Here is a 17,887-nt window from a genome sequence, read left to right on the forward strand (position 1 = left end):
GGATCAATGATATTCTTGAGAGATTACAGGCGTCCTCTTGTTTCAGCAGGATCGATTTGAAAAGCGGATATCATCAGATCCAAATCACACCGGGGGATGTCTACAAGACAGCTTTTTGGACGAGCTTCGGTTTATATGAATTTTTGGTGATGCCTTTTGGCCTTACCAATGCTCCAGCGACTTTTAACCGAATGACGGATAGGATTTTCAAAGAGTACAAACCTTTTGTTGGCACTTTCTTTGATGACATTATTCTTCTCCAAGGATGAGGCAGAACATAGACAATATCTGCTACAAGTCTTTCAGGCATTGCGACATCACAAGTTGGTAATCAATGCCAAGAAGAGTGAATTTTTCTTACCGGAGATACACTTTTTGGGACACATCGTCTCAGCAGCAGGAGTACAAATGGACCTGGCAAAGATTGAGACTATACGTGACTGCCCGATTTGAAGAATGTTCATGAAGTAAGAAGCTTTTTGGGCTTATGTTCTTACTACCGGCAGTTCATTAGAAAATTTGTAGAGGTTGCTTCCCCTTTGCATATTTTGACACAGAAAGGAGTCCCTTTCTCGTGGGGACCCACAGAGGTGACTGCCTTTCAGACTTTGAAAGAAAAATTGACTACAAGACCAGTTTTGACTTTCCGGATTTGCAAACGTCTTTCGAAGTATATTGTGATGCTTGTGGTCGTAGTCTGGGTGCGGTCTTAATGCAAGAAGGCCATGTCATTGCCTATGAGAGCCGATTGTTTTCAAGGCCAGAATTGACAGCACAGATTTATGAGAAAGAGCTTTTGACGGTTATCCATGCTCTTACTCGGTGGCGACATTACCTACTCGGATCCAATTTTACGGTCTTCATTGATCATCAGAATTTACGCTACTTCTTGTCACAAAAGCAGCTTCCAGAAAAGCAGATGCGGTGGGCTAACATCTTGTCACAGTTTCACTTCCAAATTGTCCATGTACAGGGACAGAAGAACTTGGTGGCATGCTTTGTCCCAAAAGCCGTTAGTCTTGGCTATTTCCGCGATTCATCATAGAAGCTTCCATGACATGGTCGATCAGTACGCCACGGATCCAGATTTTTCATATGTATTCAGTCAAATACAGAATGGGGAGGTAGTAGCGGGATATTCCATACGGGATGGCTACTTGATGAAGAAAACGATGTTGTGAGTTACACAGCCGTTGAGGAAAAAGGTTCTAACCGAATGCCACTGTCCACCATTTACGGGTCACCACGGCATTGATACCACCTTGAAAGGTGTAGAGCGTTATTTCTTTTGACCGAGACTCAAGAAGGATGTGGATGATTTTGTACACAGTTGCTTGGTATGCCAGAAGGTCAAGTTTGACAGGCATAAAGCACAAGGATTGTTACAGCCTTTACCCATTCCCACCCGCCCCTGGGAAAGTATTGCTATGGATTTCATTTTTGATCTCCCGAAGACACAGAGTGGGCACAATGGTATCTAGACTGTTATTTATAGATTTAGCAAGCAAGCTCATTTCAGTGAAGAAAACAGTCAAGCCGGATCATTTAGCGAGACTATTCATTGCCTAAATATTCAGATTATATGGCATGCCTGAGACAATAGCCTCAGAAAGAGATCCCCGATTTGTTTTGGAAGGCTATTTGGGAGAATATTCAGATTACATGGCATGCCTGAGACAATAGCCTCAGAAAAAGATCCCCGATTTGTTTTGGAAGGCTATTTGGTATGCCAGAAGGTCAAGTTTGACAGGCATAAAGCACAGGGATTGTTACAGCCTTTACCCATTCCCACCCACCCCTGGGAAAGTATTGCTATGGATTTCATTTTTGATCTCCCGAAGACAGAGTGGGCACAATGGTATCTAGACTATTATTTATAGATTTAGCAAGCAAGCTCATTTCAGTGAAGAAAACAGTCAAGCCGGATCATTTAGCGAGACTATTCATTGCCTAAATATTCAGATTACATGGCATGCCTGAGACAATAGCCTCAGAAAGAGATCCCCGATTTGTTTTGGAAGGCTATTTGGGAGAACATTGGCACACGGTTGCAATTCTCGTCATCGTTCCACCCGCAAACAGATGGGCAATCTGAGATTGCAAATTTAATCGTACTGGATTTATTGAAGTCTTACATTTCTGATCAAGAGACTCAATGGGAAAAGTTTTTGCCCTTGGTGGAATTTGTCTACAATAACACGATCCACTCTTCGACGGGGAAGGCGCCATTTGAGATTATTGAAGGTTTTACGAAGGTTCCACCCTTCCTCAGCACGAAAGATAAAATTTTTGAAGCCGACCAGTACACAAGAGACTTGGACACTGCTTTTGCCAAGGTCCGGGAGGCTTTAGCAAAATCTCAAGAAAGACACAAGAAAGCAGCAGATCGACACCATCGCGATTTGAAATTAAAGGAAGACGATTGGGTACTCTTACGTTTTGAGAAGGCACGCCTGAGAAAGAAAAAGGGAAAGGAGCGGCTTTTTCCAAAGCTTAGCATAAGATACTATGGACCTTTCCAGATAAAGGAAAAGATAAATTATGTCTCCTTTAGATTGAAGTTGCCCGATACTTGGAGAATTCACAATGCTTTTCATGTGAGTCTCTTGAAGCCTTTTAAAGGCGATGTGCCCGATGATGAGGAGCCATATGAGCAACCCGAAGTGGAGGAAAGCGAGGAGATACTCATTCCAGAACAGATATTGGCACATAAAGATAGAAAGTGAAACCGGCCCGTAGGGCGGTAGGCGTTGGCTTTCACCCGAAATTCTTTACTTTATACACACACACAGAGCACTTTGCAAATCCCAATAATCCTGGCGTCCGTATGGCTGAAAAACAGTCAAATTACAGCGCATACACAGCGCTGATTTTGCACCTGTACGGTGAGGTTATGACCCTCACCAGTGCCTACTTTGGAGCAGCAGTTAGCTACCCCTGTTCCTGCTCAAGGAGGCTCTTGCCTCAGCACAAAAGCATGAACCCACACAACTGTACATCAGTCAAATGAGTAGCCCTCTTGTGGGGCATCACATAACTGCACGTAGGGGAGAAAGAGAGCAGTATGTAGCGTGCGGGGCATCACTCCCGTCACCATACTGTGCATAGAGGGCAAGGTAAGCATTCCATAGCTTCTGTACCTGTTGCAATCCGCCTGTGGCTGAAAATGGCGCCCCCTTTGTTGATATGCAGCTCGTTTTTGCCTCCCAGAGTGGCAGAATCGCTCACAAGCTGACACGTCGCCCAGTTTCCGAGTTTGGGCTTTCCCTGCTAAAAATATCTCAACTGGTGCGTCAGTTGACTTCGCGGCAGAGTTGTAAAGTGTTCCCTTAGTCATACCGAAGGTAATGACGCGAACACATTTCGTGGCCCAAAATAGCAGTTCCCTAAATTTTAGGAGATGCTTCCGTTGGGCTCCCACTGGTCTTCTGACCATCTATCCTCATTGGGACCGCATCCAAAAATGCAATGTGGCCCAACTGTCGGATACTTTTGGTTGGTAGTCCCACCTTGACTTTACGCCTTAATTGAGTTCACTTCCTAGTATCCACCAACTTGCTAAGTGCGACGGGGGGACCTATATGATCTTGCTCTGAGCCTAGACATCCTCTTACCATACGAATTCCAGTGCCGACCCCTTCCCGTCTGTGGGTGAATCTACCGTTCACATTGGCCATACAATGTCCGACCGTTTGCTACTTCAAAAAGAGGGTCTTAAACAAATAAAATAAACCCCATTGGAAAGAAACCAACAACCAAGGTTAGCAGTTGCCACATCTCTGTGACATGGTTAATAACTGCCACGTCCTCGTGACATACCCCCCTCTTGAAATCACAAACTTCCTCGATTGCATACCATAAATACACGCCACTGATGATCTTGTGCTATTAACACTCTTTTATCATCGCATGTATCCGCAAGAAAGGTCGTAACATACATAGATACAAATGACTTAATGAGGCCTTCATACTTTTGCCATTTCCATCTATGGCACTGAATTCATATGTACATTTGATGTACTAGCTCTATCATTACCCCTCCTTTGCACACGTTGGGTTGGGGCATAAGTAGGCTGTAACCCAAAGGCTTCAAGGTAAAGCTGCAATACATTTGGTGACTCTGACAGTTCATGCTCTTCCATCCACTTTGCATCCATAGGCGGATAGTTCTTGAACTTCACCAAATAGCGTCTTGCAACTTGTCCTTTAACTTTTCTGTCCTTATGTGCCAAAACTTGCTCAGGTACCAGGATCTCATCAAGTTCCTCAACTTCTGGCTGATCCTCAACTGGCATATCTTCTGGCACATCACCCACGAAGGGTCTTAGAAGACTCACGTGAAACGCATTATAAATCTTCCATGCATCAGGCAATTTCAGCCTGTAAGCCACATCGCTGATCTTGTCAAGCACTTGAAAAGGCCCATAGTAACGCATGCTGAGCTTAGGAAACAGCCGTTCCTTGCCCTTCATCTTCTTTAACCTTGCCTTTTCGAACCTTAAGAGAACCCAATCACCAGGTGATAGTAGCAATTCACGACGGTGACGATCAGCAGCCTTTTTCTGTTTTGCCTGAGTCTTCTCTAAGGCAACTTTAATCTTCTTATACATCTCATCCATGTTCTCAACATATCGATCTGCCTCAAAGATCTTGTCCTTTGTGTGCAAAATGGGAGGAACCTTTTTGCCGCCTTCAACAATCTCAAAAGGTGCTTTGCCAATAGACGAATGCACCGTATTATTGTACGCATACTCAAGCATAGGCAAATACTGTTCCCACTTGCCCTTATTATCTGACACATAGCATTTCAGCAGATCTAAGACAGTAGAATTGGCCTCTTCTGACTGTCCATCAGTTTGTGGATGAAACGAAGACGAGAACTTGAGCTTAGTACCCATGTTCTCAAACAATCCTCTCCAGAACAAACTGGTCATGCGAGGATCACGATCACTGATAATCGATTGTGGCATACCATGGTACTTAAACACATTGTACATGAACAAGCGTGCCATCTGATCAGATTTTATCTTCTTCCTGACAGGGATAAAATGGGCCTGCTTGCTGAACCTGCAGATAATGGTCCATATACCATCATTCCCTGTTGGCGTCCTTGGAAGATCAAAGATAAAGTCCATAGCAATGCTTTCCCATGGCTTATCCGGAATCGGCAGTGGTTGTAACAACCCTGGTGCCTTTTGCCTGTCAAACTTGACCTTTTGGCAAACTATGCATGCTCGCACAAAGGCATCCACATCTCTCCTCAAGGTAGGCCAATAGAAGAACGTCTCTACCGCTTTAACTGTTGCATCAATGCCACGATGCCCTGCATACGGTGGGACATGACTCTCTTCCATGACCTTATGTCGCAGTGGCCTAGTGACACAAAGTCTGCCATGCATCATCATAAAACCATCTCTGAGGAGGTAGTGCTCGTGATGTTGCCCCTCTTGTAACTGTTCAAAGATCCTTGCAAAATCTTCATCAGCAGTATACTGTTCCTTCATGTCATCTAACTCATGATGATAAGGAATTGACACAGCTGAAATTTGTGGCTTTCTTGATAACGCATCAGCCACAACATTCTTCTTGCCTTCCACATGCATAATCTGGAAGTGGAACATGGAAAGAATGTTTGCCCATCGCATATGCTTTTCGGATAACTTTGACTGTGTCAAGAAGTATCGCAAGGTCTGATGATCTGTTTGGACAACAAAATCAGCACCTAAGAGGTAGTGCTTCCAGCTAGAAAGCGCATGAATCACGGCCAAGAGCTCTTTCTCATAGACTTGCATAGTCCTCTCTGGCCCTTGCAAAATTCGGCTTTCATAGGCTACTACCCGTCCATCTTGCATTAGCACTGCTCCGATGCTACTGCCACACGCGTCACACTGGACCACAAATGACTTCCTGAGATCTGGCAAAACAATAACTGGATCTGAAGTCAACTTTTCCTTTAAGAGACTAAAAGCTGAAATCTCTTTTTGGGTCCATCTGAAAGTGACCTCTTTCTTTTGCAATGCGTGAAGAGGCGATGCTATCTCTGCAAAATTTCTGATAAACCTTCTATAGTAGGAACACAATCCCAAGAAGCTTCTGACATCTTGCACAGTCTTCAAGTCTGGCCATGTCTTGATAGCTTCGACCTTTGCGGGATCCATTCTTACACCATCCTTTGAGACTATGTGGCCCAGAAAGTGGATCTCTTCAAGGAAGAATTCACTTTTCTTAGGATTGACAAGCAACCTGTGACTGCGCAGCTCTTCGAACACAATGGTCAAGTGACGCCTATGCTCCTCTTCATTCTTCGAATACACAATCATGTCATCGAAGAATGTTCCAACAAACTGTTGATGCGAGCGGAAAATCCGGTCCATCATTTTGTTGAACGTGGCTAGAGCATTTGTTAGCCCAAACGGCGGCATCACTAGAAACTCATAAAGACCAAATGTCGTTCTAAACGCAGTCTTGTGCACATTCTCTAGGCTTATACGAATCTGATGGTACCCACTCTTCAGGTCTATCCTGCTGAAAATTGCAGCACCCTCTAAACGATCGAGAATATCATCAATGCGAGGAATAGGAAACCTATTCTTGATGGTATTCTTATTCAACGCACGGTAATCAATACACATGCGCCATGAGCCATCCTTCTGCACTAGGAGCACTGGGGAGCAAAAGGGTGAAGAACTAGGCTGAATCAGCCCCTTCTCTAATAACTCCTCAACCTGGCCCATAATCTCTTTCTGCTGTGCCGCACTAACCCTGTAGGGAGGTCTATTTGGTGGGCTACACCCTGGCACCAAATCTATCCGATGGTCCTCAGGTCTCTCTGGCGGCAATTGCGACGGTAATGAATCAGAAAAACAGTCACTAAACTTTTGCAAAAATGCTGACCTTTCTTTATCTAACACAGATAAATTTGACTGATCCCTATCTGAGACATCACGTGCAAAAATCAAGTACACAGAAAGATGATTCTTTATTACAGAAGTGATAGCAGAAGCAGATACAATAGGGACTGACTCTCCTTTAAGCTTTACATCCAAGATGTGAGTTTTGCCCCTATGCTATACAGTGATCTTTTTGTTGTAGGCATCCAAGACTCCATGCACTCGGAACATCCACGGGATCCCCAACAAGGCGTCACAACCTTCCAGCGGCATGATGTAGAACTCTTCAGTGTCCACATACGACTGAATATGCAGACGCAGTTTTCCAATGATGGGAGTAACACACTCTGAGTGGCCAGGACATGCCAACCCTGCCTCTGCTGTGTACCCCATCTCTTCAGCTTTGATGCCGAGCTTCATAGCTAACTCTGGTGAGATAAAGTTGGCTTTGGCACCTGGATCAAAGAAGATGAGTGCCGTCTAATCCCTAACTTTACCCCATGCCCTGCATAACTCACTGGCATCTGTGCTGGGCCTGTCACCCACCATGACTGGCACTAAACCTGCCGTGGGTTTAGGCTTCTTGCCTTTCTGGTCTTCTTTATCCTCTGAGTCAGCTGGCCTTTTCCTTTGTGGACAATGGATAGAAATATGACCAGGCTGCTCGCATATAAAGCATTTGTTTTCAGCCATTAGGACCTTCTTTTCCTCGAGCGACTTGCGCACAAAAGGCTTCCTTTTCTGTTTCTTTGCCTGCGCTCCAGAAGTCCCAGCTGAATCCTTATCTTTGGTGGCCTGTTCTGACCCCTGTGACGCATCAGGAGCCGTCTTCACAAAGGGCTTCTTCGCTGAATTTTTCTTTTGCTGCCCTCCTTTATCACTGCTCAGAAATCCACTGTCCTCTCCTTTCAACAGGGCAAGACCAGTGTTCGCAACTTCCATAAGCTGAGTAAGGGTAGCCACTCTATTCTTTGTACAGTAATCGCGAAGCCCTTTAGGCAGCCCACAACAATACTTCTCTATCTGCTCTGTCAATGGCACAAATCTGTAGGAGGTCACTGAGAGTAATGCTTTACAAAACCTCCTATTGTACTCCAGCAAGCTCTTGCACGAAGCTGCTGTAAGCTGGTGCCAATCTGTTAGGACATCGGCTTCAAATTCATTTGATAGCCAAGCAGATGCAAACATTTGCTTGAAGTAAACCCAAGTGGCGGGTGCCTGTCCTTGCATTAACAATGTCGTCCACCATGTAAGCGCATTGTCCTTTAAGAAAGTGGCAGCTTTCCTAACTTTCGAGGCCTCTGTAAAATTCCCTCCCGCATAAGCTGTATCAAACTGCTGGAGGAAAGTGAGTGCCTTAGTCTTGTCCTCGAAACCACTGAAGGTACTGAACTTTACCGCTGCACCACCTTCTTTGTAAGCCTTCGGCTTCTCTAGTGCCCCCAAATTGTCATACGGAATGGTCTGCAACATGGGCACTGTACTAGGCATGATCGGCACGCCTTGGCCATTCACATTTTGCGTAAGAGGTGCGATATCTGGCTGCTGTCCAGAAAAACCAGCCATGCCAAAATGACCCTGTGGCACCCCAAACTGGCCCTGGTTGCCGTGGAAACCTTGCTGCATGCCGATAGTACCATACATGGGGTTTGGCATGATGCCTTGCATACCCCCGAACACTGCTCCTGGCATGTACGGCTGACTTCCAGACGCATAACCAGCCATACTTTGGAACACTGATCCACCCCCGAAATACCCAGGATGTACCGTGGGTGGTGGAAAAACTGAGTGCATAGCCTGGTATCCAGCTCCCTGTCCATTCAAGACAGCATGCTGGCTCTGAAAGGTGGCGGGCTGAACTGGCATAACCTGTGGAATAGGCGTTCTAGCCACCTGTTCAAGCACGGGAGGAACCTGCTTTGGAGCCCCCGACTCCGCAACATGCGAGTGTTCCCTTTCCTCCTGCGCCTCATGAAGTACCTGGGCTTGAGCTTCAACAAGCTCCGTACGCGGCGTAGGTTGCCTATTTTGATGTTGCACTGGTGGCGCTTGCAAGAATTCCATAAACCTCGGATTCTGCATCAGCTGCGAAAAGACATTCACCGCGGCAACTAACTGAGTCTTAAACGCATCATCCTCAAGTTGCCCTGTCATAAAGCCCTGTACTACTGGAGGGACATTCACGTTGACAGGAGGTACAGACTGACGTGGCCGTGAGCTCTCGCCAATTTCAAAAACCATAGGAATCTCCTGCCTGTCCTTTGGAGAGGAACCCTCTTCCATAATTCCCTTCCCCTTGTCGGCCATAGTGTAATCCCCGCGTTCTTGGGCTGTGTGTCTTTACCCTGAACAATCCAGGCTCACTCTTTGAGGAAAAAGTGATTGATATCCCGGCAATGGAACCATGAAACCGGCCCGTAGGGCGGTAGGCGTTGGCTTTCACCCGAAATTCTTTACTTTATACACACACACAGAGCACTTTGCAAAGAGAACCTGCGACGGGAGTTAACACTTGAACACACACACGGCTCGGAAGCTAGAATGCTCCGAGCAGACGCCGACAACCTGTAGGCCCCAAAATTGGCGCCCCTTTCGGTATTTCTTTATTCTTTAGGAGGGTAAAGTACAAGGTAAGGTCCTGGGAATCCTTCACGTGTATCCACCTAGATACCATTTGATTTGGCCAAATTTCGGCAGCATAACAGCCCCAAAACTTGCGCGAAACCAATTCCCCTGCTGGAACTCGCTTGCACTGTCGTATACCCTCTGATTCCTGTCCAAAAACAGTAAATTCAGCACGCTGTATTTACTGGTTTTTGCCCTGTTTTCAGCCCCAAACAGTCCCCTAACTGTCCTTTGCCAGTGGGGCACGATTCCCAATGATCCTGGCGTCCGTATGGCTGAAAAACAGTCAAATTACAGCGCATACACAGCGCTGATTTTGCACCTGTACGGTGAGGTTATGACCCTCACCAGTGCCTGCTTTGGAGCAGCAGTTAGCTACCCCTGTTCCTGCTCAAGGAGGCTCTTGCCTCAGCACAAAAGCATGAACCCACACAACTGTACATCAGTCAAATGAGTAGCCCTCTTGTGGGGCATCACATAATTGCACGTAGGGGAGAAAGAGAGCAGTATGTAGCGTGCGGGGCATCACTCCCGTCACCATACTGTGCATAGAGGGCAAGGTAAGCATTCCATAGCTTCTGTACCTGTTGCAATCCGCCTGTGGCTGAAAATGGCGCCCCCTTTGTTGATATGCAGCTCGTTTTTGCCTCCCAGAGTGGCAGAATCGCTCACAAGCTGACACGTCGCCCAGTTTCCGAGTTTGGGCTTTCCCTGCTAAAAATATCTCAACTGGTGCGTCAGTTGACTTCGCGGCAGAGTTGTAAAGTGTTCCCTTAGTCATACCGAAGGTAATGACGCGAACACATTTCGTGGCCCAAAATAGCAGTTCCCTAAATTTTAGGAGATGCTTCCGTTGGGCTCCCACTGGTCTTCTGACCATCTATCCTCATTGGGACCGCATCCAAAAATGCAATGTGGCCCAACTGTCGGATACTTTTGGTTGGTAGTCCCACCTTGACTTTACGCCTTAATTGAGTTCACTTCCTAGTATCCACCAACTTGCTAAGTGCGACGGGGGGACCTATATGATCTTGCTCTGAGCCTAGACATCCTCTTACCATACGAATTCCAGTGCCGACCCCTTCCCGTCTGCGGGTGAATCTACCGTTCACATTGGCCATACAATGTCCGACCGTTTGCTACTTCAAAAAGAGGGTCTTAAACAAATAAAATAAACCCCACTGGAAAGAAACCAACAACCAAGGTTAGCAGTTGCCACATCTCTGTGACATGGTTAATAACTGCCACGTCCTCGTGACAGAAAGATTAAAGGTCAAGTGATTAGGCGATTCTTGGTTAAATTCAAGAACTATCCTGCATTGGATGTGAAGTGGATGGAGGAGGAGGATTGTAACAAACTGCTGATGTGTCAAAGCCCTGAAGAATGGAGTCAACTTGCAGATGCCGGCCGAGGGGCCTAAACCCTAAGTGAAGAGGCAGAGCAGCAGGAAATAAAATAGGGCTCACACACACACACAAGAACTTGCGGAGCAAGCTGATGACGTGGCAAATTTTCAAAAATCACACAGACTGATGACGTGGCAGATTTTCGAAAATCACGTTGGGTGCTGACATGGCACGACTGTACGGATTTTCGTAAATTGTGCTAGCAGCTTTTGGCATTGCTTTTTAGCCCAGAAGCTTTTGAGTTTTAAAGGCTTTTCACTGTAACTACTTTTCAGGCCAAGGGTCTTTAAATATGAGGTTAGGGCTCATTCTCTGGCATGCTTCCTGGAGAAGGTGCAGAGTCTGGAGTACCGGCTTGTAATGTGTTGATGCAATATAAAGAAATACCGAAAGGGGTGCCAAGGTTTGGGCCCAATACTCTCTGGGGTGGAATTCCGCCACTCCGTGTAACGTGTCGTCTCTCTCTCAATTCAGTTGTTATTGAAGTGCTAAAAGTCTGTTCAGTCTGTTCTTTTCTATTGGTACGTGGTGCCCGTCTTGTGACAAGGACCTGGCAGATACTCCTCAGATTGTGGAACTTTAACTTGAAGCATTTGGTTTAGCAAAGTCTACTCCGATAGCACCCTGATTTTAGCATGGGTGAATCTAGTGCAACGGGCTTGCACAAGAGGGAAGTCACTCCGCTCCTTTGTCACTAGATTACCCCGATTTTTGATATAGAGTCACTGATGTCCCTGTGGGTTTCAAGGATACTGCTGGGCAAATAGTATTTTGTTGTACGACTATATGAACTAGAATTCCCGAAAATGAAAATGATATTGAAACACTTAACTTGTTTGAGTGCCGGAACTGAAAGACGAAATGACTACAGCATTTTGGTCTCACCAATCTCTATAGACATGATTGCAATGTGGATCAGTTCATCGGGCATCTATGAGGTCCCGACAAGATCTAGATGCGATTACCAAGTACGTTGCTGATTACTCATGGTCTGAGATTTGGAATGAATTTGAATGTGATTTGTCATGTGATGTCCGGTGATATGACTGTCGATTGGTACATGTGTTAGATGTGTTGTGCCTAGTGCGTCGGTACTAATAGTCAATGTCTGTTCAGACAGTTTATGGCCTCTATCTGTTTTGCAGGCGTAATTGAAGGCGATTACAATTCTTTCAAGAGGGGAGTATGTCACAAATTGGTGACGTGGCTAGCCCTGGACACACACAGACCCGCAGGTCCCGAATTATGCACTGACAGGCTGACACATGGCAGTGTACGAACCTCCGGAATTTGCAACACAATCTGCACTGACAATGCTGACGTGGCATTTCCGTGCGGAAATTGCGTAAAAAGCGTTGGCTGATTTACAACAGCTTTTGGGGCTGAATGCTTTACTTTTTTGAAGCTTTTGGAACAGTTGCTTTTGAATTAAGAGCTTTTGAGTTTAATGCTTTTGGGCATCCCTTGTACCTTTAGATAAGTGGGCAAGGCCTCACTTCTGAAAGCATTTGGACGCAGAGTCTGAGAGTGAGCACCTTGTACTTTGAACATAAATTAATACAAAAAGAAATACCGAAAGGGGTGCCAATTTTTGGGGCCAATACCTCTGGGCACGGAACTATGCCGGGCCGTGTCAATTTTGTGAACTGTTTTGAAGTGAACCTCTATTGTGTCATGATAGAATCTTGACTTGGAGTGTCCAAGTTTGTTACAGATTTCAAGAGTATGTGGCAGAGTACACGTGTGGTGATGTAATGATGGCAAGAAGAATAGAAAATGATTTGCTGGCACTGCAAAGCTTCGGAACACACAGCTCCAGTCTGTCTCATGATGGGAGAAGTATAAGAATTGTGCACCTACTTTGGTAAATACACTTCTTAATCACCCACAATACATTCTAGGCTTTGCCATTTAAGCGTTGCAAAATCAAGCGTTGAATGCAGCTTTCCCCCTTTATTGTTATGTGTTGTTTACGGAAACGCCTTGCCATTTAATTCCTATCACAAGATTGTGTTGTTGGTCCTTGTGAGAGGAATTGGAGTACTTGGGCCCTCTTCCATACAAAGAAGAGAAATAAGCTGACAACCTTGCAACTTGAGCGATTGCTGTTTTGTAATTGCAACTTACAATTGTTGGAGAAGCTTTCTGATTCCCCCGAGCCTACACAGGTCAATGTCGATAAAATTGGCATTGAGAAGGTGCGTGACATTCCAGATATCCCACAGCACAAGTGTGATTTGTATGCCTTGCTCTATGAGGAGGCTATTGCTCCAGCTCATGATACAAGGGGAGAGCGGCGGCGAAGGAGAGTTGCTCGATTTGCTAGCACTAGTGCAATTGTAGCTTCAACAAGTGTAGAGGGACTCTTCCTCTTCTTCCAGTGGGGAGAGCGAAGAGGATGAGGCAGAGGATCATGCTCAGCACTCAGATTCTTGAGCACGATCGTTCACATTATGGACTACTATTTTGATTATGGACCCTTTGCAGTGATTTCAATGATACATATTAGACATATTAGGACTCTCACATTGATGTTTTGGATCATGGATACTATGAGTCATGACTCTTGACATCTTGGCACATCACTTGTTACAAACTTACATGTACCATGTATGATTGTATCTTGGTCTGGCTCGTCACACCATGAAGTACTAGGTTCTGGTTGTAAACTTGTAACTGGTAGGTTTACCGTTTCTATGTTTGAGCATTAAGTTTAAAACTTTTGAATTAGGACTTCACATTTTTCAATTCTGAATACACCTATGGCCCCTCCTAGGCTACTTATTTTATGAAATACATTGTTTACAAATTGAAAAAAAAAAAGCCGTTTTCTAACCGTTTCTGCCTCGGCGAAACTCCGAAACACCGATTTTTCCATTTCCGTTTCTGTTTCACGTGGTGACTATGGCCCCGACCAGCGACACAGACCCAGCCTCCTAAGGCTAGCCGAGCCCAGCAGGCAAACACAAGGAGCTTAGGCAAGTTCTTCCTCCGAGATTAGTGCCCAGCCGGAGGAGGGCTAGCAGCAGTTTCGTGGTCGACATCATCAGTACCATGACGCCAGTTCGGCGCCCCCTATGGTCGACCTGCACCAGGCCAAAAGCAGTGGGAACCGTTTGGACCCCTTACAACAAGAAAAGCCCGTGGATATCCCTTCCACCTCAGCTTCGGCACCGACAACCCCTCCTCTCGCTCCGCCTACCCCCCCCTCCCCGCCTGCCTCCATCACCTCCCCACCCCCGTTACCGTCCCTCCCCCCCTCTCATCCCACACACTAGTCCCCCCTACTCCGTCATCCCCACCCCCTCACGGCCGACCTAGGAGACAGGACCTTCAACCATTCCTGCCGGATGCCTGTATTTGCAGATGTCACCTTTTCCAACAGTCCCTCAAGGACTGACTCCTTTCGACATTCGTCACGGATGAGGCTTCTTTGCTTACGACTTCACATGATTCCTCAATGATTCCTCTCCTGACTTTGAGGCGGCTTGCTTCAGAGTCCATGTACTCTTCCTAGCAGCTAGAGGGGCAGAAGCCCTAGACGCAGCGGTTGGTTTCTCCTTCCCAGTATATGGCAGGGACCAGACTGAGTGCACTCTGGACTCAGAGATGGACCGGCTTCAGGTTCACACTCTCGAGTTCTCTCATCACACGGGAGACTTGCCCGTGACAGATTTCATACAGATTTTGTGGCCGTTAGGCAAGTTCTATGTGACACCACCGGATGTAAGCACATTGTGGTACACTTTTTTGCTGACACAGAGTACACCTAGCTATGTAGAGATAGTCGTGATTGTAGAGTCTGTCCAACCCAGGCCCAGGAAGAGCGTGCCGTCCATCACGCTACATCCTCTGTCCAGAAATCCTCATGTATATATACATAGCAGAGTGTACTCTGCGTGTCAGCAAAAAAGTCTTACCACAATGAGCCTACATCTTGCTGTATCCGGTGGTGTCACAAAGAACTTGGCCAACAACCACAAAACCTGTATAGAATCTGTCACCCCCAAGTCTCCCCTGCGATAAGAGAACTCAAGAGCCTGAACCTGAAGTCCATCACTAAGTCCAGAGTGCAGTCAGGCTGGTCCCTGCCACACAATGGGAAGGAGAAACCAACCGTTGTGTCCAAGGCTTTTGCCCCTCTAGCTGCTAGGAACAGTTCGTGGACTCTGAAGCAAGCCGCTTCAAAGTCGAAAAAGGAATTGCCGAGGAATCGTGTGAAGTCGTAAGCGAAGAAGTCCCACCGGCAACGGATGTCGAAACTAGTCAGTCCTCGAGTGACAGTTAGAAAAGGTGACGTCTACACCAACACGGACATCCACACGAATGGTTGCTCCTCCTGTGCCAAGCGGCTCGTGGCAAAAGCACTGCCAAGAGACCTCCTAGCTATCGATGAAGGTCATGTCCCCTAGGCCGGCTATGAGGCAAGAGGGAGTGGATGACGGAGCAAGGGGGCTAGTGGGTGGGATGCAAGGGGAGGGGGAGGGGGAGGAGGTGGAGGTAATGGAGGCGGGGTGGTAGGGATGGTAGGCGGAGGGGGAGGAGAAGGGACTGTCGGTGGCAAAGCTGAGATGGAAAAGATATCCATGGGCTCATCCTGCTGTAAGGGATCGAAACGGTTCCACTAATGCTAGCCAGGTGCAAGTCGACCACCAAGGGCGCCGAACTAACGTGGTGGTCCCTGGCATGGTCGGCCATAGACCTGTTGCCGGCCCTCCTCCGCCTGGGCACCAATCTCGTAGAAAGAACCTGCCTGAGCTCCCTACGTCTTTGCCTGCTAGGCTTGGCCAGCCTTAGGAGTCTAGGTCTATGTCGTTGGTCGAGACTTCCTCCGTGGACAGGCCTTCACAAGATGGCCCATCTATCGACAAATGAAGCACTCATTCGGGAGGCCCGAATACTCCACATTCTGACAAAGCCAACCACACTCACCCGAGGTAGTAAAACAACCTTTGGGAGGGGTGTAGGTGTCTCGAGCTAGAACGCGTATTGTAGATATGCATGTTGCCTTGGCAACGACAGAAACTGTTGTGCGAGGTGTCTCCAAGGCAGTCCCAATCTCGGAGCCTATCCTCGAAAGTAGAGGGAGGTACTCTCTCCTTGGGCTAGAAAAGTAGACTAAGATCAATAGGTCTGCCACCTCAAGGGCATCAGAGGTCGGATCAAAGCCCTGGCGCCACTATCGAAAATGAGCACTGGCTGCTCGGACGGCAAGGGGCTCATCGCAATGACCGTGGACGCCATCTTAGACGTCTGGACTCTGAAACTCAATCTGACAATAGCTGCGCCCGAGAAACTGAACGTCGATGATCTTTCCCACCTCTGCTAAAAGGCGGGCCTAAGGAGATCACGCACCTCTCCTCTGCTAGGTGGTGCCGATGATCTTGCAGATAACCGAGATGGCCTGAAGGCGCACCACCTTTGCCTCTTACGCTCGCTTGCTCTATCGGCAAAAGAGCAAGTTGGATGGTGGGTTCCGCTTGGTCGGGCGAGGGGCTTCAGTCGAGTCCCTCTGTAGCGGAGGAATCCTCCGTCTGTGTCTACTGCTGTGACAACGAACGAGGTCGGGAAGAAAGTGGTCTTCCAACTCCTCCAATGCTGAAGAAGGAAGAGTAACACGACAGGGACAAGCCGCGAGGGGGGGGGGGGGGGATATGCGAGCAAGAGAGGGCAACGATGGCAAGCGGGCAGTAGCAGCAAGCGTCATGAACTCTCTCTCTCTCTCTCTCAAAATTGTTTTTCTTCTCGATAGATGCATTGTGTTTACGAGCCCCTAACGGAGAGCCTCTGCATTCTTATGCAATGGGCAAAACCCGTGTATATACGTGGAATATGCATAGATGAGTAAAGAAAATTATCGGTAACTAAGTGCCTCCTCCACTCTTGTGCAATGGGAAAAACCCATGGAAACACGTGCAATATGCATACATGAGCAAACAAAATTATCCATAATGTTGTGCTTACCACACCCAAAAACAATGGAGACAAAAATGCCCGTACTTGACCAGTGTAGTAATACCAAGAGCACAGGTTTACATGGATAGATAACTAAGCAAAAATGTTTGTACTTGGCCTTTGTAGTAGGCGCTGTTTGTCCACTGATACATGCCAAATCCATGAATGCAGTTGTAGCTGAAGGAACCAGTATATGACCAGCGATTGTCTGGGTGAGTGAGGTTACCATGGCCATGGAGAAGACCATGACTGAAGGTGCCTGTATAGGTCAAACCGCCAGGGAGTGTTGCCGTGCCTTCACCCTGTGGGAACCCTTGTGCACAGAGAGGCCCTATGTAGGAGCCCAACAGCCAGGCTTGCACGGTGGGTGGCGTAACGGGGAGCGAAATGCAGGAGCAATAGGTGCGGAAGAGCTGCTGCGTGTTTGCAAACCTCAGGTTCTCTGCTGTCCGGAAATTGATACCTCTCCAGGTGGGCGTGTAGGGCGGCGTCTCTGTCATCTCTACCCCTCTCGCCCCCAAAAAACCGCTGAACTAACGGTCTCTCTTCTCTCCTACGAGGTAACTTTAGCGACGCCCGGGGGGGGGGGGGGGGGGGGGGGGGGGGGGGGTCCACGCCCACTTCGGGGATCGGTGCTATATGAGCCGTCCGATGCGACTTTTGTAAATTCGGAAAAACAAGTAAATTCGGGCACACCAAAACTTGTAAATTCGGGCGTCCCCTCCCCTTCTCATCCCCCGGACTCGAACCCCCGACGCCACCTTTGCAAGCCTATCACCTTAACCACCTCACTTATGCGTGCTCGTTGAAAGCAATGGGAGAAAGGTTTCTTTTATGATAAACCCGTCACTGTGTAAATTCGGGTCAACATTAGTAAAATCGGGCAAAAACTAGTAAATTCGAGCGCATCGCGAGATCAACGGCCCACGATGCCCGCGCTCCCCAAAAAGGGTGTGGGCCATTGATCCCATCCAACCCATGCTCGTGTGAGATAGTGTTGGGGGCGACGG

At 47.3% G+C, this 17,887-nt stretch overlaps 1 protein-coding gene across 2 annotated transcripts in view; it reads right to left on the minus strand.

Annotated features, from left to right (window-relative positions):
• Positions 1-17,402, minus strand: part of LOC147426066 (uncharacterized) — an 80,074-nt gene extending 62,672 nt beyond the window's left edge. Inside the window, exon 1 of one of the 2 annotated variants that reach the window (XM_086497806.1) lies at positions 16,991-17,402. In XM_086497806.1, the coding sequence (XP_086353932.1) occupies positions 16,991-17,377 (387 nt within the window). In that variant the 5' untranslated portion in view covers positions 17,378-17,402. The remainder of the gene's footprint in view (positions 1-16,990) is intronic. The other variant, XM_086497807.1, reaches the window with a different exon arrangement.
• Between the last annotated feature and the right edge of the window lie 485 nt (positions 17,403-17,887).

Source organism: Adiantum capillus-veneris, chromosome 24 (assembly GCF_014529385.1).
Source record: "Adiantum capillus-veneris isolate H3 chromosome 24, ASM1452938v2, whole genome shotgun sequence".
NCBI lineage: Eukaryota > Viridiplantae > Streptophyta > Polypodiopsida > Polypodiales > Pteridaceae > Adiantum > Adiantum capillus-veneris.